The following is a 26,321-nucleotide window of genomic DNA, read 5'->3' as shown; positions in this document are numbered from 1 at the left end:
TTTCGGAAGCCCTCCACAATGTGTAATTTAGGTGTTCAATATTATTATTATTATTTATTTGGTATATAAATGCAATGTCCTGCAAAATGTCATAAGCAATTTAACTGCAGCACTAAGACATGGTTAAATCTAATAAATATTTTTTAAATTGGAAATAAATAAATGTTTTTTTCTTTTTTTCTTTCCATACCGACGGATGGGGTAACGAGCGTGATATTTCGTATGTTTTGAAAATTAAACGATATAATTCACGCATTACCACCAACATTTAATAGGTAACAATAGACCGGCAGAGAAGATTTGCGTAATTACAGAATATAATGAACGCGACCGGAGCCCCATCGACCAATTATTGTTATTCGCAAATTATAACAATGAGAGGTTTATTCAAATTCAAAAATATCTTTATTCGGTAGGTAACATAGTTACAGTAGTAATAACGTAGCATGGAGAATGCTACACCGACAAGAGCGTGGCTCTTAGATTAGTGATAGTGATCTACCTAATTTTTTTCCCTACTTAAATATATAGAATTGGCTTGCATCCTTTCGAGACAATGATAGTCATAAATCATCAGAAGTAGATATATGAGGACTGCCTTCAGCGTTCCCCATTTTCTATGTCTTTCTATGTAATTTTATATGTCTGCCCGTAGAAAATTATGGATCTACCTACTCCACTCCAATCTCATCAGTCATCCCGTGATCATGGCACTTGCAACAGTGTCGAAATATCCAGAGTCTCATATCCCCATTTTATACGCGGTAAGAACCCGTTATTATGTGTTTTAATTAAAATAGAATCTTGATATTCAATAAGTCTTCTTTGATGATCGTACAATGGAAATAAACGATGTTTGATATATTTTATTTTTATTTTAAACGTTTATTGGTGCTCTCTCGCATAACGTAGTCGTAAACTTTCGTGTTGGCAAGTTCTATTGTAACAGCAGTGAAAACGTATAGTCTTCGTATTATAACTGCTTACCGTGTCGTTTTAATTAAATTGTACTGCATGCTAAACTTATGTCGCACCTCGCTTCGTGCAAAAATCACGCCCATATCAGGGTGGGCAGCGCAAGAAAATGCTTCTATTGCGGCGATAATGGGCCTTTTTGTCAGTGGATTGTCCTCAACAAAGGTTCGAAGTGCTTTCGATGCGGTTCATTCGGACATTTGTCATCATAGTGCAAAATGGCGGAATGACAGGGAAATGGCGGACGGTTGTTTTTAAAGAGGAAAACGTAGAAAACTATAAAACGTTTTTAAATAAACAAATCGTAAATAAATAATAATCGTTTCCTTCATGCCGACGGCAAGTCAAGGCGCATTTCCTTACCTCTATTTCCTCTTCATCTTCATAATCTATCTACTCCTTTTCTTCCATAGTATATGTAGTAGTTTAAGTAGTGATATTTATTTATTATAACAATTATAATTATGTGTATTATTATTATGTAGTTTATGTAGTCGAAAGTGTATTTATTTTTATATGCACAAGTATTCCCATGCTGCACTATCCCGCTATATTACTTAATATTCAATATCTCCTATACTTAAAGGTTGCCTGGAAGAGATTGCTACTTAGCAATAAGGCCGCCTATTGTACTAATTCTATTTCTCTTTTGTTTTTTCCTGTTTGTGCAATAAAGTATTTGTTATGTTATGTTATGCCGTATTCCACAATTTTTGACAAGTCACATCTATCTATTATGTTGTAAAATGAATGAATTAGGGTTACGGGTTCGGATACCGAGTGCTCTAAACCACTGAATTAGACTTAAGTGTTTAAATTCACGTTTGGATAATAGATAATTGATATCAAGCGGTAACACGGTAAAGCGGTATATAAAGCGAAAGTTGATGGTAGGTCTGGCAGAGGAAGACCGAGTAGAACTTACATTAACCAAATTGGGGATGTCCTTAGAAAAGGTTTATACGATCTACTCTGAACCGGCGTGCGTGTATGAAGCGATTGATGAATGTGGAGGAAGCAAGAGAAGTGTGTCAGGATCGAAGCAAATGGAATTCTATAGTCTCTGCTTACCCCGGTGGGAAATAGGCGTGAGTTTATGTATGTATGTATAATTGATATCGCGTGTCGACGTCCGCGAAGCGTAACTTCGTGAATGAATCTCGGCGCGTCCGCGATGGTGCACAACGCCTTGGACTGCTGAGCCCGCAGTCTTTGGCGATGGGTCTCAGAGACCAATGCGTACCACACGGGGGCGGCATGGGTAAGCCGTGGACTAGCCGTGTGTGTGTATCGGAATGTTCAGATGGTTCCGAACATTCCGATATCAAAAACATAAACAAGCGGCAAAGAAAGAGGGTAGACAGATATGTCTGCCCGTAGAAAATTATGGATCTACCTACTCCACTCCAATCTCATCAGTCATCCCGTGATCATGGCACTTGCAACAGTGTCAAAATATCGGGAGTCTCATATCCCCATTTAAACGCGGTAAGAACCCGTTATTATGTGCTTTAATTAAGCCGTGTACTAATGTACGACTTATACACGCAGAACTTCATGCACAACGGGTGACTCGGGATCCCCCTGCACTAGCAGCACCACTGCTTTTATACCGGAGGGTCCACAACCCTACTCCAGATCCAAGCAGTGTTGCCATAACATAAAATCTAAAATATCATCATCTACCTAGCATTATCCCGTTTTTACTACAAGATTTTTTTCAAGAATGATTTTAAAACATAGATTGAACTTAGAAAATTAAGAGAACCCTACAAATGGTTGTAATAACTATTTTCGTACCCATAAAATGTTCTATATAGCGTCACTTCCGACAAAATGTCAAGCGATCGAATGCTAGTTGGCAGTGCCAATACCCCGGAACTGAGATAGCGGGTGTCAGTTCCAGGGATGACGGGATGCTAAACTGCAGGAAAAAATACACACACATATTTTTAGCCTTTAGCATGCTTACAATAAAGAATAATACTACGTGTAGTATGAGGAGCTCGGTGGCGCAGCGGTAAACGCGCTCGGTCTGTGATTGTTGAAGTTAAGCAACTTTCGCAAAGGCCGGTTATAGGATGGGTGACCACAAAAGAAAAAAGTTTTCATCTCGAGCTCCTCCGTGCTTCGGAAGGCACGTCAAGCCGTTGGTCCCGGCTGCATTAGCAGTCGTTAATAACCATCAATCCGCACTGGGCCCGCGTTATGGTTTAAGGCCCGATCTCCCTATTTATCCGTAGGGAAGGCCCGTGCCCCAGCTGTGGGGACGTTAATGGGCTGATGATGATGACTACGTGTAGAACGGTAGCTCCCCGCCTCGCTTCAATTCATATCAGGCGCCAACCTCACCCCCTCTAGGTCTTAGTTTAGTCTTAAGGTCCGTGCCCACTACACCGTATCATACCAGTAGGCCCTGCACGGCAACCGCACCGCACGCATAAGCCTTCGACCAATAGCCGTTTGACGTCCATCTACGTAGATAGCATTCGTATCGTTTATTGGTCGAAGCGCTCGATATAATTCGCGCCGCGCGCGGTGCGGTTATCATGCAGACCCGGCAGGACTGTATCCGTCCTGGCACAAGCAAAAATATATTCTTTGTACCGAAGTTTTTCTTGCAGCTTCTTTTCCCCGGCTATACAGATTGTGAGAAGCTGCAGTAGTTTTAGGTGGATGGGACGTTCGTTATGTAAAAAATGACGATTCAAAGTGTAACTATGTTACCTATTGAATAAAGATATTTTTGAATTTGAATTTGTATGGCGCAACGCCCACTAGTCCGTTCCGTCACCGACCAACAACATAGCGTGCTATGTTGTTGGTCAAGAAATGGCTACTTGTAACTAAGTATTAAAAAAAAATTACAATCGCTTATTTTATACCTCTTAAAATATTTTATTTTCTCGAAAAAACTTTATATAATAGAAAAAGAAACATTTTTCTTCAATTAATTTAAATTTCGGTATGTAGGCTGATTACATACCGGTAACATTACCGGTTACATTTTTCGGTATTATTTTCTTAGGTCACCTCCGAAATGCATTTCGGAGGTGATCACGATGATTTCCTTCATCGCTTTCCTCCATCCAAACACGAATTTTAAAACAAATTCGAATATCATTGGTTTAGGCCCGTGGGATTTGAATCTGCGACCTCACAGAGAGTCAAGCGTTCTGGGCTACTCACAAACTTAACTCATCAGAAAAATAACCTGTAATACCGCGTCTGTGGAAAATGTGTATAATTATGTACTTGTAGTACAATAATATTAATAAGAATCTTTATTTCGCACCACAACTCAACATAAGGAAATATGAAATGTGACAATATAAAACTATTAACTAAATGTTCAGTTGTGGCAGACTGGTGCCCGAGCTAGGCAGTGAGCCTGTGTTACAGGTCACCAGGCCTCAGGCCATACAGGCCAGGCCAGTATGTGAACGTCGGAATATTTCTAATAGCCTAGACAACTGCAATTTCCTAAATCTATTAATAACTTAATAGGGATGTGCCATCAAAGTTGTGTTCGTTGCATCCCGGTTAGTATGGACATAAATCTATTACTGGGGCCACGTTAAACAACCGATAGCCACCAACTACGTGATACGTTATTACAATATAACAACTGTGTATACTTACATGGATAAACAACCCGCCCGCGTGGTCGACGGTTTCCCTCATTCAGCGCTTGTCAAGTAGTGGCAATACGGCTCACCACCTCATCATCATCAGCCCATTAACGTCCCCGCTGTTGGCGCACGAGCCTTCCCTATGGATGGATAAGGAGATCGGGCCTTAAACCACCCAGTACTGATTGGTGGTTATTAACGACTGCTAATGCAGCCGGGACCAACGGCTTAACGTGCCTTCCGAAGCACGGAGGAGTTCGAGATGAAAACTTTTTTTTTGTGGTAACCCATCCTATGACCGGCCTTTGTGAAAGTTGCTTAACTTTAACAATCGCAGACTGAACGTGTTAACCGCTGCGCCACCGAGCTCCTCAACGGCTCACCACCTATCACGTTGGATTAAAGAAAGAAAGAAAGAAACATTTATTACCTACTTCCGGACACCACAGACAGGTACATTACATTCAACACAGGACAGAAATCAATACACAGAAAAAAAAATCGGAAACAAAAAGAAAAACCAACCAAAATCATAAAAATAATAATAATAATAATAAAAGTTATTATCCTAAATGCAACGCACTAAAAATAAAATAAATAAATGGTTACCTACCGACCGGCCTACCCCAATTGGGACATAGTCGTAATCCTTATGTTTTATGTTCCAACCAGAGGGGTCAGTGCCCGATACCAATTGGTGCGGGGAGGACAGTTACCATAGTTCTATCGTGTGGGTTGTGAGGTGGAGTACCAACCTCAACTACCCTGGTGTCAGGCTTACTATTGAGCCGCCAAAGGCCCCTGACATGGCCCATGTAACGACTACTTACTTCCGTCAGTAAGTAGTAACAGGGACCAACGGGTTAACGTGCCTTCCGAAGCACGGATCATCTTACTTTTTGGACAATCAGCCTGTAATATCCTAACCAAACTAGGGGTCACAAAGTATTTTTTTGTGATATGTGTCCACCGGGATTCGAACCCGGGACTTCCGGATCGTGAGCCCAACGCTCAACCACTGTTACGTCCTATGACAACACCAAGTGTAACGGAACGAGAAATTCTCTTGAAATGATCTTGCCAACGTCTGGGGGCCAAGCGTTTTTTGATGAACACGCCTGGTTGCGGAATCTAAAGGTTCGAGAGGTCGAGATTCGGTTCCTTGCGTATATAGAATATGAGTCCTGTTGACAATTGCAACATAAAAATACCCTTTAAAAAAATATATAAAAATATTAATTCTTTCCTTTTTTAAATTAGTTTTTTAGCTTGGCTCCCGGTTGTCGCTAGTAGGACTACGATACACCAAACATTATTTTATTTATTTTGTCTAGCGAGCATTATCGGGCAACGCCATAAAGCTTCCACTTCGCTGTCCTGAGCTCGAGCGGGATTATTATAATATCAATTAGTTTTAGTTTAGATATTCGAATCATGAACTATCTGTGTAATGAAGCTAGCGAGCTAAAATAACTGGCGTTCCGTCGAGGCGCGCCCTAGCGTGGTATATTGCATACCCATAGCTGAAATATTCTTGGCTTATTATATTATTATTCGAAATGGGGTTAAGGGAAGAAGGGATGGCAAATACCTGAAGACATTCCGGTTCTAAAATGCTTATCGTGGTTTCTTATAGTGAAAACTTAGCAAGCACCTTTTTGAAAAATCTCATGCTGATGTGATTTACCTCATTAAAACTTTTTACCTGGATTGTAACTAGCATGTCTATTGCGAGGTTTTGTTAAGAAAAATTGCAACCGAATGTTATATAAACTGCCTATATACGTCCCACTGCTGGGCACAGACCTCCCCTCAATCAACCGGAGAGGGTTTGGAGCATACTCCACCACGCTGCTCCACTGCGTGTTGGTGGAGGTGTTTTTACGGCTAATAGCCGGGACCAACGGCTTAACGTGCCCTCCGAAGCCCGGAATCATCTTACTTTTTCGGACAATCAGGTGATTCAAGCCTGAAAAGTCCTTACCAAACAAAGGACAGTCTCACAAAGTGATTTCGACAACGTCCCCATCGGGAATCGAACCCGGACCTCCAGATCGTGAGCCTAACGCTCTAACCACTAGACCACGGAGGCTGTTGTCAACCGAATGTTATTTCATACAAAAAAACGTTTTACACAGACTACACATTGACGTTATCCTACACGCGCATCTGTGTGTGTGACGTCTGACGCCCATACGATTGAAGACTAAAGTAAGACCGAGAGGGGGTGAGGTAAACCTAGCTCAGCCGCTGGTGGGGAGCGCAGAGTTGCCGTTGTATACGTATTCCTTATTCTATGCTATAGGGCTAACGTTATACTGAATCTATGTGGATTTCCTTCATCATCATCAATAATTTAAGAGCCACGCTCTTGCCGGTGCAGCATTTTCCATTCTTGTCTATCAAAGGCCAATTCTTTCACTTCCTTATAAAACACGATGTTCGCGTTCTCTTTAATTTGTTGCATGTGTTAGGCTTTTTTGCTTCTTTTTTTGTTACTGCCTGGATCAAAATATTGCATCGGAAAATGAAGTACTTCCTAAGCTACGTCCTCCAAAATAAATATATATAGCACTGTACTGTGTTGGCGTTTAATCTTCTAATTTCATGGATAACAGTCGTGTCAGGGTTATTATTGGGCCGCCAAAGGCCCTTGCCATGACTCATGTAACGACTACTTACTTCATCAGTAAGTAGTAACCGGAACCAACGGTTCAACGTGTCTTCCGAAGCACGGATCATCTTACTTTCGGACAATCATGTGATCAGCCTATAATGTCTTAGCCAAACTAGGGACCAAAAAATGATTTTTGTGATATGTCCCCGCCGGGATTCGAACCCAGGACCTCTGGATTGTAAGCCCAACGCTCAACCACTGGACCACGGAGGCGGTTTATTCTAGTCAAAATAATTGCCAGGTATGCCTCGACCACAGATACGTAATTTGCGTGTTTACACTGAAATAATTAGATGCGTTTGAACCACGGAATAAAAGAAAGAGGATGGAAAAGCCCTAACGCGCATTTTGTATGAGAACCGCTGTCACTGGTTCAACCCAACTCTCTTTTACTACTACTCCTGCAAACAGAAAACTACGACAGCTCTACTGCTTCTCAAATTCCATAGCCACTTTACCGGCAATGTATATTTTATGTGATAGGCTGCAATTTTATCGTTACTTTTCACAAGTTACTGTTTTTTTTTTTATAAATAGCAGAGCGTATTACATACATAAACTCACGCCTATTTCCCACCGGGGTAAGCAGACACTATGGAATTCCATTTGATTCGATCCTAACATACTTCTCTTGCTTCCTCCACGTTCATCAATCGTTTCATACACGCACCCCGAATAGCTGATCATACTAAAGTTTTTAGCTTTCCTGTGATAAGGGGGGATCTCCTTTCATGATTCTCGACATACAGCGCATTGGGCCATACTGTAATGTTGTATGTACCTTAATAAATAAATAAAAATAAAATGATAGTCGATATTTGTTTTTGCCCTGTACAAGGAGCTCTGTGTGACCTAAAGTTTGCGGCCGAGTGAAGTGCAAAGTTGAAGTACGAACTATTTGCTCATACTTGTATGGCGCGCGTTTCTCGCTCAGTTGGCCCTTCCAACCTCTTTCGTCAATTCCGTGGTTTCAACCACCGTGCCAAGAATTCCAACGTTGTAACGCATTATTCTGAATTCCATGATGCTAAAATGGGAATAGCTGGCATCGAGCATGCATTGTGTGATTTTGTTTGCTAGGTATTTTGATATAACATGCGATTGAATTCGCTAGTCATTAATTTATGTTAAGTGCAGTTTTCACTAACATTGTAGATGACCGAGGTTCGTGCCCGACTGGGCTCCCTCAGGCCTGTTGTCTTAAATTTTGTACCTGGTAAGAGCCTTGAGCGGTCTCCATTTGTCCGGCCAAATAGTTAATGCCATCTACAATAAGTTACGTCAAAAAAATATATACTTACACCATAATCAAGCGAGCGAGATTCGAATCCGTTATCCCAAGTTTACGAGTCGAACGCACAACCAACAGAGTTACCTACTTCTGTCCTTAATTTTCATAAAACAAGAGTTCCCATACTGTTTGGCAGGGCATTCATTTTGTATGCAAGTGGTTTCCCAGGCGGCGATTTTTCCTCATGAACCGTAAATTCCTTAAAGTTTGAGTGATCTTCCGAGGTTATACCTAATTTTATGGGGAAACTTTCGCCTGGACCGCTGAGGTGCTATTCCGGAGCTGAAAGTCGGTTGAACTTTATAATACTGTAGAGTTTTCTTTTAAAGTGACTTATTGTATCTGGTATTGACTGTTGTTCAACACGGACCTCTGCTCTTTGGGGTTGTGAGGTGGAACCCTATTATACATAATAGATCTTTAAAAAAAGATCTTTTTTTACGATATTACTTTATTCGGTGAACGCATCAATGTGGCCTTTTGAACCCCCCAGACCAAAATCAGAATAATCAAAATCGACGAAACGTTTCGAGAAAAGGTAGGTAATGCCCTTGTCCTTGCGCTTCGCTTTGCTCGTCTTGGCTGGGGCACTCCCGTGCCCCCAGGTGTTTGGTTTTCTGTAAGAAATCATCACTATCACCAGAAAAACTTTTAGGGCCCCATTTCACTAGGACACCATAGTGCCAACAAAATGAATGCAATGAGGTGCTTTCGAGCCTACGTTCCTCAAAAATAGATGGTGCTGAAAAGATTTAACGTGATAATTAGATAGTATACAAATAAATAAAAATATAATGTAATGGCAGAAGCATTATACCGAGTGTTAGTGACATCGTTACGAAAAAATAATGGAACGTCTATTTGATTGTACTAAAAACGATGGTGGGTGTTTTTCTAGTCGCAAATTTTTAATTATGATTTTGAGATTTTACTGCGCCGCTATGTAAATCGAACAACGCGAAACTGTATAAAAATATTTTTTGCCTTTCAGGTTTTTCGACCCCCTCTTCTGTCTTCGACAAAACACAACGTTTACGTATCGACTCAAGTTCCCTACAGAAACCTCACTTGCGACTAGAATAGGGCTGCCCACCGTAACTTTCGCTCCGTGCCGTTAATAAAGCATACTTATTAGGGTTCAGATGGACTTCATAACTTGTGATTTGCTCGTAATGGCCGTAGTTCACAGTCACGATACAGGAGGGGCAAGATGACGGGCGATATGTTTTGATATGGAGGGTTTTGGGAATAACGATAGTGAATCGGTGACCCTAGAGACCTTGAGTCGTTTGTTATTCGACTGGAGAATTGACCTACACATAAATTCAAACTGAAAAATGTCTCATTCAGTTGGTAACAGTAAAATTTTAATCGTCAATGTTAACATCTCTCTCTTTATTTATGAGCTGCGCTCTTGTCGGTGGATTAATCGCCTCCATTTTCATTACTCCATAGATAGAGCGTGTAGAACGGTGGTTGCCCCAATCGCATTCCGTTCCACAGTACACCGACCAATTTCTCAATCGGTGATGTTCTAGCTAGAGCCCTACCAGGATCCATTTCCTCGGCCTCCAACCAGTACTGATAACGCTGCTGTCCGGCATCAGGGGTGCGGTTTTAAAATGCGTGCAATGTATACATACTTTGCTCACTCGTGCTTCGGATAACTCACAAAGAGAAAATTTCATCGAAAAAATCTGACTCGGACGGGACTTGAACCCGCAGCTCTTGTCAAGCCGGGACGAGCGTGTTAACGATAATTAAGTATATCAACTTACAATACAATACAATAACGGCCTCTGTGGTCCAGTGGTTGAGCGTTGGACTCACGATCCGGAGGCTCCGGGTTCGAATCCCGGTGGGGACATATCAGAAAAATCACTTTGTGATCCCTAGTTTGGTTAGGACATTATAGGCTGATCACCTGATTGTCCGAAAGTAAGATGATCCGTGCTTCGGAAGGCACGTTAAGCCGTTGGTCCCGGTTAATATTTACTGATGTGAGTGAGTAATCGTTACATGAGCCATGTCAGGGGCCTTTGGCGGCTCAATCATAACCCTGACACCAGGGTTGATGAGGTTGCTATTCCACCTCACAACCCACATGATAAGAAGAAGAAGAAGAAGATACAATACAATAACTCTTTATTCTACAAACACACAATAAAAATATACTTCTCTGCTGATTTGGGAGTAAAAAAACATCTGTTTTTCATCACGTCATAAAAGTCGACGGTATGGGTTCGATTCCAACTCGAACTCTAAACCACTAAATTCAACTTTATCAGTGTTACTACAAAACACAAACTAAAAATAAACTAGGTTTGAAATAGTATTTCGCGCCACGAAAGAAGTCGGCGGATTTTAATGAAACTAACTTGACAAGTCATAATAATTCTATGCAGAATCTGCGACAGTAGCGCCGCGGCCTTCGGGACTTCTTTCGTATACGGATTATATTTTAAACATAGTTTATCTTTTAGTCTTTGTTTTGTAGTAACACTGTTGGAGTTTAAATTTGTCTGGATCATAGATAATTGATATCACGAGGTTTTCAGGATTTGTGGCCGGTTAATTCCAATAAACTCGCCCCTATTACATGTAATAGTTTCTACACCATGGTACATGCTACTTACACATAGCTGGCAAGTACCTACCCACTCCTAATACAGTGAAACCTGGTTAAGTGAGACATCAAGGGACCTGCAATGTCGTTTCACTTATAGAGGTATTCCACTTACCCAGTGTCTCGATTCCATTTACCCAGATAACGATTGTAGCTTTCGTTTTGGCATTTTTCAAATAAACATCTGTATGATAGTAAAGCGAAACTAAAAATGAAGGTAATTGAAGCTCAAAATTTGTACTTACGTCTTGGAATTACGTGTGGAATTTGTGGGTAGAATAAGAATGAGTAAACAAACAATGTTATCTCAGTTACAGAGGTTTATGAATAAAAAATTTACTCGCTGTCTCAGTTATAGAGGTAACTATGATGATAAATCGAAAGAACGAATCCCAGATATAGAGGCTTACCTCGTCCCACTAACAGAGGTAATTCAGTGCCAAAGTGTTGGGACCTCAGCATGAGTTTCAGTTATGGAGGTTTCTCACTTATCCAGGTCCCACTTAACCAAGTTTCACTGTATATACTAACTATACGTCTCTCTCTGCCTACCCCTTCGCGAATACAGGCGTGATGTAAGTCATTTCAACATCCCACTGTAGTCAAACCCATAAATTAACATCAATAACATAATAATATGCATTGCACGTACATTCGCAACCGCCGTGAAACTATCTCACCTTAAGTTTTATGGTGACAAAAAGTGACGGAGCAAATGTATTCAGGGGCCCACTAGAGACAGACCCACGCATGTGTCATAGACAGTGGCCCCCTAGGGTATGGGAGCGCAAAAACTGAATATTACAGGATATACCCGCGTTATTGTTAGCCGTGCCCACTGTTACAGACGATACGAGAAATGGCTAATACTAATAAATCGTCTACGAAATGACCATATAGATAAAAAAATACGCATGGAAAAGATGATGTCTAAATCTTTACTACCTCTAAATCTTTTAACACGTTGACAGTCCACATACAAAATGTTTTGACTTCCTTGTAAGTCTCGCATATTACTTCAATTTTTGTACGTCCTGTTAAAACCGTAAATAATAGTAAATGTATTCTTAACACTTCACAACGCCTACTGAGTGCAATAGGAAGTAAACCATATTTCTTACTATCATGAAAAAATTAGAACTTTCAAGGGCCGCATCAGGTGGACAGCAGCATTCATCAAACATACTGTAATACAAACCTTTGTTAACCCGGGATCCAAGTGGAGCACCCGCCTTTAATGCGTACCTGGTCGTTTCTTAGTGGCCCATGTATGGGTCACGGACGTATGGAGCTAGTTCGTCATGACCCGTATATGGTTCACTGGACTGTCAACGTGTTAAAGGTCAATGTAATTTTTACAATAAGATTCAAGATTTACCTTTGCACAGTTATAAGACAGTAATTAAACAGAAACCTTATAAAAAACGGTTATTATAAAATTAATTTATTGATTAATCTAGAAGATGAATGCATGGGATTAGCTGTCTGGGAACAGATACCTATTAGGCAGACAAATTACTAAACAACTATGTGTAACTATGTTATTATTATTTATTTATTTATAAGTACACAATAAAACAGACACAAAGAACATACAATTGTAATTTTTCATGAATATATCTTTTGTTATAAGTAAGTAGTTATGAGTTATTTATAGTGCTCTGTATTCTGTAAATCATATTATTATAATATCCATTATGTAATTCATAATATACGAAATCGTAATCCGGCCCCTGCGAGACAGGCTGAGCTTAGTGCAGGAACCGCCGCATATATTTTTCATTGCACGTACTTATAATTGTATGTCTGTCTAAACAGGGTGTTAGTGACATCGTAACGAATACTGAGGGGGATAATTCAACTCATGATTCTGAGTTAATATCAAGTGGTATTTTCGGTCGCAAAATTCATGATATCTTTTGTGTTTTTTCTTAATTATTTTTAAGCGTACTTTTGCGATGGAAAATTCTTCATCGGAGTGTCGTAGTGTTGCCTCAGGCTTTAAATTCAAACTTGTGAAGTAAGTAATTAAACGCATAGTTACTTTGACTTTTGCAGCAGAACCGGCATATTAGTTTACTTTTTAATTTTGATATTGTATTTTTTTTTGTTTTTCATGTTATTCATTTATAGTCTATTTTTTATTTTTGTTTCTTTTTTCATTCATTCTTTATTTTTGTTGTATTACTTTTTATATTGTTTTCTCGTCATACAGCGCTTTGGGTTAGACTATAATGTTGTATGTAAATAATAATATATATCATTCCGCTGCATTCATGAATGCAATAACGTCACACTCAGAGATTCTACAAAATAAATAAAACGTAGGTACAATGGAAATGTACAGTCTAATACATAATGGATAACAGGCACTAGTTTCAATAAAAGGATTTTTTGCGCCTTTATCGTACCTCTGAGATATTGTAACAACCCTGCTCAATTTATTCTCTTTTTACACAAATCATATTTAAATAACGTTAATGTTAACGCGCTATTGAAGTTTGATCAAATGCAAATCTTGGATCAAGTGGTGATTCGAGTGTCGTTGCTTACGATATCAGGGTCCTTTAGAATAAGGGACTTTAAAAACAATATATGTAGATGGCGTTGTAGAGATTTAAAGTAATAATTATCTACTTTCTCATCGCTCGGGCACATAATTATTCAAAAATAAAATGTAATGGCAGAGACAGAGGTCCACTAATTCCACTTAATATCAACTCAGAATGATGGTCTGAATCACCCTCAAAGTTTTCGTTACGATGTCACTAACACCCTATATAATTGTAGCTTGATATTTGGATTACATGGTAAAGGATGGTAAAGAATGATGGCCTTTGGTCTTGGTTCCATACAAGACCATTAACCCGGCCCCAGGGGGGACAGAGTCATCTTCTCTGCCCTCCACTGGGGCAATTCCTGTTCGGCGCGTCCTGTAGGCTGGAGTGAGATGGTGGCTGAGTTCGAATAGGGACCCAGACCTACGGGGTATAACGTAGAACCCTTGCCCAGGGATACGGGTGAACACCTCAACGGTTGCAGAGGAGCCATCGGTACGGCAATGCAGGACGGAAGGGGCGAGTCACAGGGACTGTAACCTGGAACCTGACAGAGGGCAGCAGTAACTGTCAGTATTATTCAGAGGCGGAGGACAGGAGTCCTAGTATGGCTTTGTAATAGACTACTCTGGGCGCCATCCCACTTGCGTCAGACAGAGTACTGCGGGGCGGAAGGCAAGAGGGAAACCACTGCCCTTTTTTTTCCCTAAAAAGTAGCAATCATGCTACACCGACAAGAGCGTGACTCTTAAATTAGTGATGATGAAAGAATTATGTTGCTACCTATATTGTCGTGAACACTGTTAGATCAACGTGCCAGGTGGTGAGCCTGCGTTAGGTACATATTCCTTATTCAATGGTGTTAGTAAAAACTGCATTTAAAATAAATAAGAATAGTATAAGTAATAAAAAATAAAATAGAAAGTAGAATATTTAAATATTACAAGTAAATATCTGTCTGCTGTGACTACACGTTCTGTATTCCGTGGACGACGGTGATTTTCCAATGAACGGCGTACGAATGAGACGCGATGTCTTCAGCCGACGGCAGGGGAATATTCCGGACAAGATTATTATACAATACATACGTAAACTCACGCTCGTAATACCTTATGGTGTGGGCAGGGACATAAGTAACCAGGAGATAACCAGCAATCACTTTTGGTGTACCTATGACATCTTTTTTTGTACTGTACAATTGCAATAAATCTCTTTTGATTTTTTTTAATATGGTGATTTGATTGGGTACCTGGGTATGGGTACCATAATACAGTCATGAACAATTATGTACCTACCTTAGAACCATGTCTATTCAGGTATTATGACATTTAGTGAGACTTACAGTTCAATTTGTCAAAAAAAATAATGTGACATAGTAATTATAAAGTATACACTACAGTAGTATAATAAATGATCCATTGTGTTAGATACATAACCCTTTTTAATTTTCCATCATTTTGTCGTTTCCAAAGTGGTGAACTACCTACTCAATCAATTTTAAGCGATGTACTCTACCACGCAAGTCGTCTTTGATTGCTTGTGCCTCAGCCCGGCTCATTAGTTAAAGTCATGTCAGGGGCCTATGACGGCTCAATAATAACCCTGACACCAGTGTTGATGGGGTTGGTAATCCACCTCACAACCCACATGATAAAAGAAGAAGAAAAATAAAATAAAATATTTATTTCGAAAACAAAATGCTTTCCACTAGTAGTATTAGAATCACAGATATTCCCTGAGATCAGAATACTCCTGCCAAGGTAGGGGGGTTTCGTCTCGTTAATGAGATTCTTTGGCTCGCGGTTTGCATTTCAGATCAGATTTTGTCTCGAGACTACTGACTACTGAATCTCGTCGTCGTAATCAGATTGCTGAACACCTTTGAATCGCCCTCCCTTTGTATTTGCATAGATTTAATTAGTTTACTCGATATTTTAATCTCGGAATCGATTAAGTTTTTTTTTAAATTCAGAATCGATTCAAAATGTAAATTCGTACATAAATCCTGTAATGCTAATGGCACGGGAAAAGCTAAGTAAGTAGGTGTAAGTAATCAGAAGATGACACACCAGTTTTGATACAAAATTCTATAGGTCTAAAATGGCCACATTGAAGCAATTCATCTCATCATCAATTTAACGCTCCAATGTCGGTATACCATTTTCCATTCCAGTCTATCAAAAGCCAATTCCTTGACTCCCCTATAAGACTCGACGTTAACCTTTTCTTTAATTCCATGTAAGCTCTTCTTGGTCTTCCTTTTCTTCTTTTTCCATCTAGCAATTCATCTAAGAAAGCAATATTGGAATTTGACATTTGCGCATTAGAAAGTAAGCGCAAAATTTCTTTTTTAGATGAATTGCTTCACTGTGGCTTTTTTTGACCGTGTTTTAGACCATACTGATCAGGCCATATCGGATAAATTCGGATACAATATGCCTAACGTGTTTGGAAGGACACAATCCCTTAAGCGGATTTTACGACGTGCCTAGGACTATAAGCAGCTGAACGCTTTTCATGCTTTTTTATTCATTCGCAGTCCAACATAAAAGCCGGACTAAAATGAATTAAAATAGATAGATAACGTTATTTATATATAACGTTACGTCTACCTCCCCTTTCCAAACGAATTCATACATCACACGGACAACAAAAAAGTATTTTGTTAAGCGTCCATCAAGATGATTTCCGTGTAACAACGGTAATCGGGTGTCCTTTCAAAAAAAAATCGGACAATCCCGATTTCGGGACCCGTCCGCGCGAGACCCACATCATGTGCACAATACGACGCCATTTTATGAAAAAAGCGCGCGAAATCACTTTGTGACAAATCAAATTGAATTTTCTTTTCAATTCATGTTTCGTTTATTCGCCGTGTTATTTGAATTTGTTATTATTATAAAATGTTCCATTTTACACTGGACCTGGAATATATTAGGATAATTTTCATGTCATGTAGTTTCAGCCTTAGTAGATTTACCTACTCTTAATTTTATAAGTACTTAAGTAAACCTTCTTTCATTACGAATCTGATTTCGGAATGTAAACTCAAATGTCTTATGGTCGAGTTCTCAAAAAAATGCATGATCAATTTTTCAAAGAAACTCATACACATAATAACAGTGTTTATAAACTTTTATTTACACTGAACACATTTCATGATACATCGCAATCGTCATCATATCCGATTGGATGTGACTTCTACAGACCACTTCCTTTGAAAGACAATTTGTAATAACTGTACAACCGTGAAAGTATCACTAGAGAGTCAAGAATAACTTTCACACCAGGTTTGATGAGATCGGTCAGCGAACTTACAACCCACTCGACAGGAGGAGAAGTAGGCCTTTATTTCATGCATAATGCCGCAATTGTGGAAAGCCAAACCTTATAAAAAACTTAATTCAATAAAAAAAATAAAAATACCCCGATTAGCAAATAATCTGAAATATTTGACACATCTATTTTACCTCTCGCTGTTCAGCTTCTATTTAATGAAACACAGTCACAAAACTGTCACCATTCGACAATTGGACCGATTCGTCCAAGACCTGAAGCACATTTTGATTTGGACTAAACTACCTGGTATCGAGAAGGAAGGTCAGGTTGAGCTAATAGATAGAAGATGCGATTATTGGAACTGCTACTTTACTAAAAATAGAACTTTACTTGAAGACATGAAATACTTCGATGCAATAATCTTCAATGCTCAAGAAGTGAGTAAAGGGATGAAAGATCTTCCTAAAGAAAGAGGCAGAACTCAGAAATTCATATTCGCAGCGAATGACTCTGCTGACAATTACCCAGTTTGTGACCCTGTCTATGACAATTTTTTTAACTGGACTTGGACCTACAGGTAAGTCCGTTTATTATGAAACATACTTAATTAAAAAGGAGAAAGAAAGAAAGAAACGTTTATTGTATAGAAACACCGCAGTAACAAATATAAAATAAAACACGGAATAACACATAACACACATCTAGTTCTTAAGTCATAATTGTCAAAAAATCTGAAATTGAGTTAACTTAGTAATTAACGTAGATATGGCAAAACAAAAATCGTTAAAGCGCTCTTCTACTCTAAAATTTAAAAAATTACATTTATGACTTTAAAGAACTAGATGTGCGATAACTTACAATCAAAACACGTAATAAAAAACAACTTACACAAGTAAATAAATAGACAGTAAACATTAAGACAAATTATAATTGAGTGTATGGACTGGTCAACAATGGTGGTGGTGTCCTTTATAAAAAGGCCTCACTCAGCATAAGCCGCGGCGCGAGGCACGACGCTGGTATTCTGTGTGGCCGCCAATCAGCTCATGGCGTGGTTATCGATATCTCTCATTTAGCGCTTATCGCTATCAGCATACTAGGGCCTTTTAATTCCAAATATAATCCCCCCAGACGATGATGCCCTGATCCGCGGTTCGTTCCCAACTGAGCACCATCAGGCCTGTTATCCAAAACTTTTGTACTGGGTAAGAGCTTTCCGCGCTCCCCATTTGTCCGGCGAAGCAGTTAATCCCAACTGAGGCAAACCTGCAATAAGGCACGTCACAAAGTATACATTCCACAGCTAGAAAATTATCTCCTCCTCTGTGTAACTAGGTCGATAGAGATAACTGATCTTCTTCTTCTTTCGTGTTGTGAGGCCGATCGCCAACCACATCTACCCTGGTGTCACGGTTGTTATTTAACCGACAAAGGTCTGAGCCTCATGTAGGTAACTGAAAATTTGTGTCGAGTATAAGCAGAATTGATTTGTTCTTACAGGATCGACTCAATTATACCTTACGGATTCATCTCTGTCTACAACCTGGACGGTATCGAGCTCGGCAACAACTTCCAGTTCAAGCACAACATGAAGTCATTGAACTTAGCCCAGATGCACCATATGACTGTCAACGCCAGACAGAAGGCAGCTGCGATTTTCCTGGAGAAATGCAAGTCCAGAAGCCGCAGGGAGAAGTTTATTGAAGAGTTGCAGGTTAGTATTGACTGCGATCATGCTGGGCGGGAGGTAGTGAATAAAGAATCCTGGGGTGGTTAAAAATTCCACACTATAAAGAAAAAGAAATAAAAGAAAAAGTAAATAAGAAAAGAAGAAGAAATAAATAAATAAATGCGACATTTTATCACGTTTTTCTATGACGTCATAAGTTGCTTTTCCAAAGTAATTTCGTGTTTTGACGTTTAGTAAAAAGTAACTGATTTGACTAGTCGGAAACTACCCTATTATAATAAAATGCCTTATTACAGAAAGCATTAACCAAATACAATCTGACTGTGGACGTCTACGGACAATGCGGGCCATACAAATGCAAGAGGAAATCAATGAAAAGCTGCAACTTCCGACTGAAGAAGACTTACTTCTTCTACCTCGCTCTAGAAGATTCTATAGCGGAGGATTTCATAACAGACGTCGTCCTGCCCGCTTATAAGAACGATATAGTGCCGATTGTTTATGGTGGGGCGAAGTATGACAGGTGATTATACTCTTCTATCGTGTGGTTGTGAGGTTATCAACCCTAGTGTCCTGGTGTCTACTTACCTACATCAGTAAGTAGTAACCGGGAAAACGGCTTAACGTCCCTTCCGAAGCACGGATCATCTTACTTTAAGACTGAAACTTACATAAATACATACATAAACTCACAAGGAGTAAGCAGAAATTATGGAGTTCCATTTGCTACGATCCTGACACACTTCACTTGCTTCCTCCACGTTCATCAATAGTTTCATACATGCACGCCGGTTCAGAGTAAATCGTACTGAACCTTTTCTGAGGACATCTCCAATTTGGTCAATGTGCATCCTTCTAGGTCTTCCTCTGCCAGCCCTACCACCAACCTTCGCTTGATATACTGCTTTCGTAATCCTAATATCCTTCATCCGCTCTACGTGTCCAAATCAACTTCACATTCCCTTCTTAGTCTTAGTCACTATATCGTCTGAAACTTGCAGGCTGAAATCACTTGATTGACTGAAAAATAAAATCATTCCGTGCTTCGGAATACACGTTAAGCCGCTTGTTTCCGCTACTACTGGCAAGTACATAGTCGTTACATGAGCCATGTCAGGGGCCTATGGCGGCTTGATAATATCCCTGACACCAGGGTTGCTAAGAACGTCACAGACCTTCCAGACAGAGTAATATATAATTATACGTTTTGTACCGATTTTTGCCCCATTAATGAATGACTCACCCCTATTACACGGGACTTGAACATAACTGGCGTTAGTGAGTGTGTATAAAATAATATTTATAATACAGGTTGTTAGTGACATCGTAACGAAAACTTTGAGTGACAATTCAGACCATGGTTCTGAGTTTTAAAAAAATTAAAAAAAAAAACAAACATATTCATGAATTTTCCGACGGAAAATTCCACTTGATATCAACTCAGAATCATGGTCTGAATCATCCCCCTCAGTATTCGTTACGACGTCACTTACACCCTGTGTACACCTCTGCCTACCCCTTCGGAGATACAGGCGTGAATCTATGTTACGTAACGTTTTGTAAAACTAAAGAAACATCGTCCACAGGTTTCTGCCATACAACTCCTACATAGACGCGCGGAAACACAACATTTCGACTCTGGCAAAGATGATGAATGGCATCATGGAAGATGGGACACGATACTATGAATTCTTCAGATGGAAGAACCACTACACTGTTGAATCAGCGAACATTCTAGATCCCTGCTCCCTCTGTGAGCAACTGAATCGACCGTATATGCTGCCTAGTTCTTTTACATATACTAACTTCAGGGCGTGGTGGAATCCTTTCTTTACATTTAGATGTAATGAGACATAAATATTACACCACTGATAAACTGTCTGATAAGTGTGTCAGGAGCCATAGAACAGAATATCTACAGTATAGAGTATTTATTATAATAACTTTAGTTTTACTTTTAGGTATTAATTTTTTATTGCACCATCCCGCAGCCAAGTTATTTGTAAATGTTTGTTTTTTTGTACTGTATTCATGTGTTATGTCTGATTGTTGAAATTTAGTTCTGTGCGATAAAGTATATTTATTTTAATTTGATTTGAAAAAGAGATTTGATTTGATTGTAATAGGGCTTATTACACCTACCTATCCGACAGCTAGGTCACGGTTACTCCCCGCCAACTCCCGTGGTCCAGGGGTTGAGCGTTGTACGATCCATTCCGACTAAAAATTCCACTTGATATTAACTCAGAATCATGGTCTAAATTATCCCTCAAAGTTTTCGTTACGATATTACTAACACCCTGTATACACCACTGCCTCCACCTTCCGGGGTACAGTTCCGAATCTGAAGCGTAACTTTTTTCTACTTACCTGCCTGCTCTGGTTGCCTGGAAGAAATTGCTACTTAACAATAAGGGCACCTATTGTAATCTTTCTATTTCTCTTTTGTTTTGTATTATGTATAATATGTGTGTGCAATAAAGTATTTGTTATGTATTGTTACCTATGGAACTTCTATTGCACGTGAAGTCATCAACTCTCTAGCATTATCCCGTTTTTCACAGGGTCCGCTTACCTAACCTGAAGATTTGACAGGTCCGATTTTTTACATAAGCGACTGCCTGTCTGAACTTCCAACCCGCGAAGGGACAACCAGCCCAATAAAGGTTATCACATACTTCCGAAAATGCTTTTCCCTGTGGGTTTCCTCACAATGTTTTCCTTCACCGCTGAGCACGTGATATAATAATTTATGATCCAAACATGAATTCGACAATCATTGGTTTAGGCCTGTGTTGGATTTGAACCTGCGACCTCAAAGTGAGAGGTGAGCGTTATACCAACTGGGCTACCACTGCCTCTATTATACGTAAAGTGGTCTATGTTAAATTGTAAAGTGACGTACATCTGCATGTGCATGTGTCATGCATGATCATGCATATTTTAAAAAATGTTTCATTATCTGCAAGTAGATATCTCAATATCTAACATGAACATTAACTAGATTACAGTTAAAAGTTGCGAAACGATGGAATTTATATGGACTATTAATTTACCTGCAATTTTATTGTCCAAGCAAATGGACCTATAATTTAAAAGTATTCTAATGATTTAATAGTATTTTATGCAACAGTTGTATAAGAAGGGTCAAAAAATGCGAGTGGCGTGAGTTGCGATGTGAGCCTTGGCGAACATCGCAATAAGAGACGCCACGAGCATTTTTTGACCTAGTTATACAACGTTGCATACAATACTTTTTCTACGACGACGTAATTTTAAATGAAACAAAAATTATACAAAGAAAAATTTTATTTATAAAAATGAAGATGTAAATTTTGAATGGTATTGTGTGATATGGTAATATTGGGTACATTGGTAGGTTTTACTGCAGTGTTGATATGTAGATCGGTATTTTGTCCAATTTATTTTCCAACGCGCGGGAAAATGGCGGCAAATGTATACTTTTTTTTTATAGTATATCTATGGCACCAAACAAAGTAAAGGTGCCAGTTTCCAGGTCAAAAAAAAACAACAACAATGCTTTTTTGGCGACATTATAGTACAGTTACACTTTGTAAACAATGCTTTTATAGGCCATAGAGCGTACACTTTTTCAAAGAGTTTAATTATGTATGTACTTATATTAGACTTTTTGGTTATTTAAATGCCAGATTAAAGTAGAGGAGTAGAAAAAAAATGTTTCATTATCTGCAAGTAGATATCTCAATATCTAACATGAATATTAACTAGATTACAGTTAAAAGTTGCGAAACGATGGAATTTATATGGACTATTAATTTACCTGCAATTTTATTGTCCAAGCAAATGGACCTATAATTTAAAAGTATTCTAATGATTTAAAATATTATAAAATAGAAAAATTGTAGACAAATTGTATTATTATAATAAAATTGTGACCTGTTTATTCAATAAATAAATTCCTATTAGGAGAGAAAGAAATAAATCCACAATATTATTTAAAAAATAGAATTAATATACATTATTTATAATTGAAAATACAACTAATTAATTAATATGAAAAGTAAGTAAACAGAAAAGGCGGGAACGGAAGTGAGAATTACGCGGCAAACGAAACAAATGAAGAACGGGGTTGGATTGGTTCCCCGGCTTTACTAGGAGACATTGGTTGTGGAAAGAATTACGATGGAAATTAATAAATAGTCGATAAAGTCACCCAATTACAGTGTTTTCTTGAAACATGTGCGTGTATGCGTATATGTGTGTGTGTTGTACATGTTTACCTAATATCACAGATTAAATAATAAAATTGTCAGCAATAATGTTTCCCCACTGCCTACATACTATTATCCTATTTACAGCTATTTACAAAACAAACACAGTATTGGGGACAAATTACACTGAGCTCGGGATTTAAACTTTAAATTATTTTAACAGATTAAAACATACGATACTAGAGCTATCGGAGTGGCCAACCTACGGTTTGTCCTTGCTAGATTTTGATTTTTGTTTATGTACGAGAAGTCGACAACGCAAGACAATACTTCTTCTTCTATCGTGTGGGTTGTGAGGTAGAATACCAGCCTCATCAACCCTGGTGTCAGGGTTATGATTGAGCCGTCAAAGACCCCTGACATGGCTCGTGTAACGATTTCTCACATCAGTAAATAGTTTAGCCGGGACCAACGGCTTAACGTGCCTTCCGAAGCACGGGTCATCTTACTTTCGGACGATCAGGTGATCAGTCTGTAATGTCCTAACCAAACTAGGGATCACAAAGTGATTTTTGTGATATGTCCCCACTGGGTTTCGAACCCGGGGCCTCCGGATCGTGAGTCCAACGCTCAACCACTGGACCACAGAGGCCGTTAGTAAGACAATACTAAAACCGCGCTTCCGCTTGGCAACTTTTGGCGCGCAACATCGACATTGTTGCGCAACATGTTCAAAGATGCATGTTGAGAGTATGTTGCGCGGAATTTTTGCTTGACAACATTATCTATCTACGCATCTACTCGTCGGTCCTCGAGTATATATCGCCAGAAGAACTAGTGTTGTTGCAAAAAGCAATATTGCTATTTGACATTTGCTTGCATTGCGCACTTACTTTTTTATGCGCAAATGTCAAATTGCAATATCCGCTGCAATATATAACCGCTGGTTACTTGACATTATTATTAAATTTATGATCCAAACATGAATTTAAACTTATGTAGTCGAATTATTATTACTAGCCCACTTATTTATTTATAAAGTACAGCCACATCACATACTTTAAAACATTTTTACATTTAGAAGGTTACGGTATTGTGACTAATATATATATATGACAATTACGGCGTACATAACTTATACAATTAAAGGTAAGTATTTAAAAATACAATACAATACAATAACGCTTTATTGCGCATATAAACGCAACACTAAAAACAATTACAAAAGTGATAAGAGAAGCGCAATTCGCGGCCATCCATGTCTTTCCACACGGTGAAAGTCAAAGTCGAATACTTAGTGGAAATAAATAATGCGACCAAAATTTATATAGACTTGCCGTAGCAACGCAGTGATCGGCCAGCGTCCACTCCGTGTTAATTTAACTTTAAATCCCGATTTTGCAATATTTACCAAAGTTAACACTTTGTTAACTGCGGGACAATGTGTGCGGATAGCGTTACACAGTTTTGTTTTGTTTAAACCCTTCCCTGGGTGTTGTTTTTGTTTCCGATAGTCAATGTTTGGAAGCGAATGGATTTTTGTTGAGAGCATTTCACTGGATTTTTATATTTATAGTTTCGTGTTTCCGAATTAAATTACCTACAATAAAAAAATGTATTTATTTTTTGTTTTTGCTTGTTATAAAAGGGAACTAATAGAATCTAAAATATTTTGTGTTATTTCAAATATTCCTTAGGTGTTAGTACGTTATTGGGTACCTATGTGAGGAAAAAAGATTTCCTTAAATAAATAAAAATAATATTTTTCGGTTTTTAGCTCTCAAATTAGCCGCCTGATAATGTTTATTTTTAGCAAAAATTTGACCTTCATGTGACCTAAGAGTAGTCGAATGGCGGTCGCTAGGTATAATAATATAATCTGTGGTAATATAACACAAGAACATAGTAAGTACATCACACATTTCCAATAAAAATGTGTCAAAATACGCATCAAAGTGTGTCAATTAACGGCCATCTAAAACACATCAATTTCTAGAAAAACACTATAGCGTTGAATACACGAAAATACTTAGCTCCCACAAGAATGCTGCCGAGAAATAATTAGAAACACAAGCAAAATAACTTTAAATGTTCCTTCAAAGCTTTGAGAAACAGTTTTCTTCGAGTCTTTAACAAAGAGTTGCGGCGTTCATTAAAAATGAAAAGATTTGCCGCGAAGTAAAGCTTAGAATTGGCAGCTGGGAGCTGTAACTTGCTCCAGCGTGCTCCAGCTTAGCTTACTTAATACTTCGGCCAGGTCTTAAGTTTAAAACTTGAGAAGGAAGTCTTTTTAAATCAAAAGAACGTTTTGTTTTTGGTTTATAGAGGAGGAGGGTCGTCGTGTTAAACCTGTTTAATACTGTAACGATGTTTGATACGAGAACCTACCGCTAGTAAGGTATAAAAGATAATTAATTGACTTGTTTCGGTGATCTATGGTGCCTACTATCGATTTTCTGATATAAATGTATAATATAAAGGGTAAATGTAATGTATATTGCGTTGTTAAAATACTACTAGTTCAAATCAAAACCGTACTATAGTCCGGCAATCTCGTGCGCGACCCTCCTGCGGGGCGACAGACGGTGGCGGGGACGGGGTAGCTAAGATGTCAGCGGGTAGCAGGAGGGTCGCGCACGAGATTGCCGGACTATAATGCGACGGAACATTGACGCTACGCGATATTATTGTTTTTCTTTAACGTAATTTGTATCAGCAAAGAGATTTATTTAGGAACTTTTTAATATTTTTTATGTACGGTTAATAGTTGGCTGATTTTGCTGAAAAAAATTAAATATGAGGCCTTTTAAACATAAAAAAATAAAATTGACAACTTTTTAATTTAGACAAATGGCTCTACCATATTTTTTTCGCATGTTACAGCCAGTATGTTTCAGTAGGTAAAAAATAATAATTATTAATTTAATAAATACTTCTTGGTAAAAATATGGGATGAAAAATATTTACTTTCGAAAATATTAATTTAATATTTCTAGCGTACAAGATGATTCCACTTTGTGAAGTTTTGTGACTCGCCATTTAGATAAGAATTACAAGCGTGATTTTGGGCTAAGAAGGTAGTAGGTAAGTAGTACCTATACTTAATACCTAATTATAAATGTTTGCTGAATAATTGAATAATTCCTAATTATTATAGGTAGTACCTAATTAAGAACTTAGTGATAGTTAGTAATCATTATCTCTGAAATTGCAGTCTTCTAAAGCCACAAGCACCAGTCAAGATCCCATTAGGTCGACACAGCGCGCAAATAGCGCAAAGCAAAGATAAATATTAAGTTTAAAACGAAGGCAGGTAGTTGAGAAAAAGCAATTCGCTGGAAGGCCATGGTTTGCGTAGGTAAATGAGTTGCTAGCTCTATCTGGGAACAACTTAGATTGC

The 26,321-nt window shown here is 38.7% G+C and overlaps 1 protein-coding gene and 1 non-coding gene across 2 annotated transcripts; one reads left to right on the top strand and one right to left on the bottom strand.

Annotated features, from left to right (window-relative positions):
* Positions 1-7,425: 7,425 nt before the first annotated feature.
* Trnav-uac (transfer RNA valine (anticodon UAC)) lies at positions 7,426-7,497 on the bottom strand. Its single transcript has one exon. It is a non-coding gene; the product is annotated as a tRNA-Val (tRNA).
* Positions 7,498-17,121: 9,624 nt separating this feature from the next.
* On the top strand, positions 17,122-26,217 carry LOC126375799 (alpha-(1,3)-fucosyltransferase C-like). Its single transcript, XM_050022886.1, has 5 exons — positions 17,122-17,615; positions 18,539-18,752; positions 19,025-19,251; positions 20,315-20,500; positions 26,136-26,217. Exons 1-5 carry the CDS (start codon positions 17,122-17,124, stop codon positions 26,215-26,217), a joined length of 1,203 nt encoding a protein of 400 aa, XP_049878843.1.
* The last annotated feature ends 104 nt before the right edge of the window (positions 26,218-26,321 follow it).

This window comes from Pectinophora gossypiella, chromosome 19, assembly GCF_024362695.1.
Source record: "Pectinophora gossypiella chromosome 19, ilPecGoss1.1, whole genome shotgun sequence".
NCBI lineage: Eukaryota > Metazoa > Arthropoda > Insecta > Lepidoptera > Gelechiidae > Pectinophora > Pectinophora gossypiella.
The sequence above is the reverse complement of the archived record's forward strand: the minus strand, read 5'-3'. Positions and strand labels throughout refer to the sequence as shown.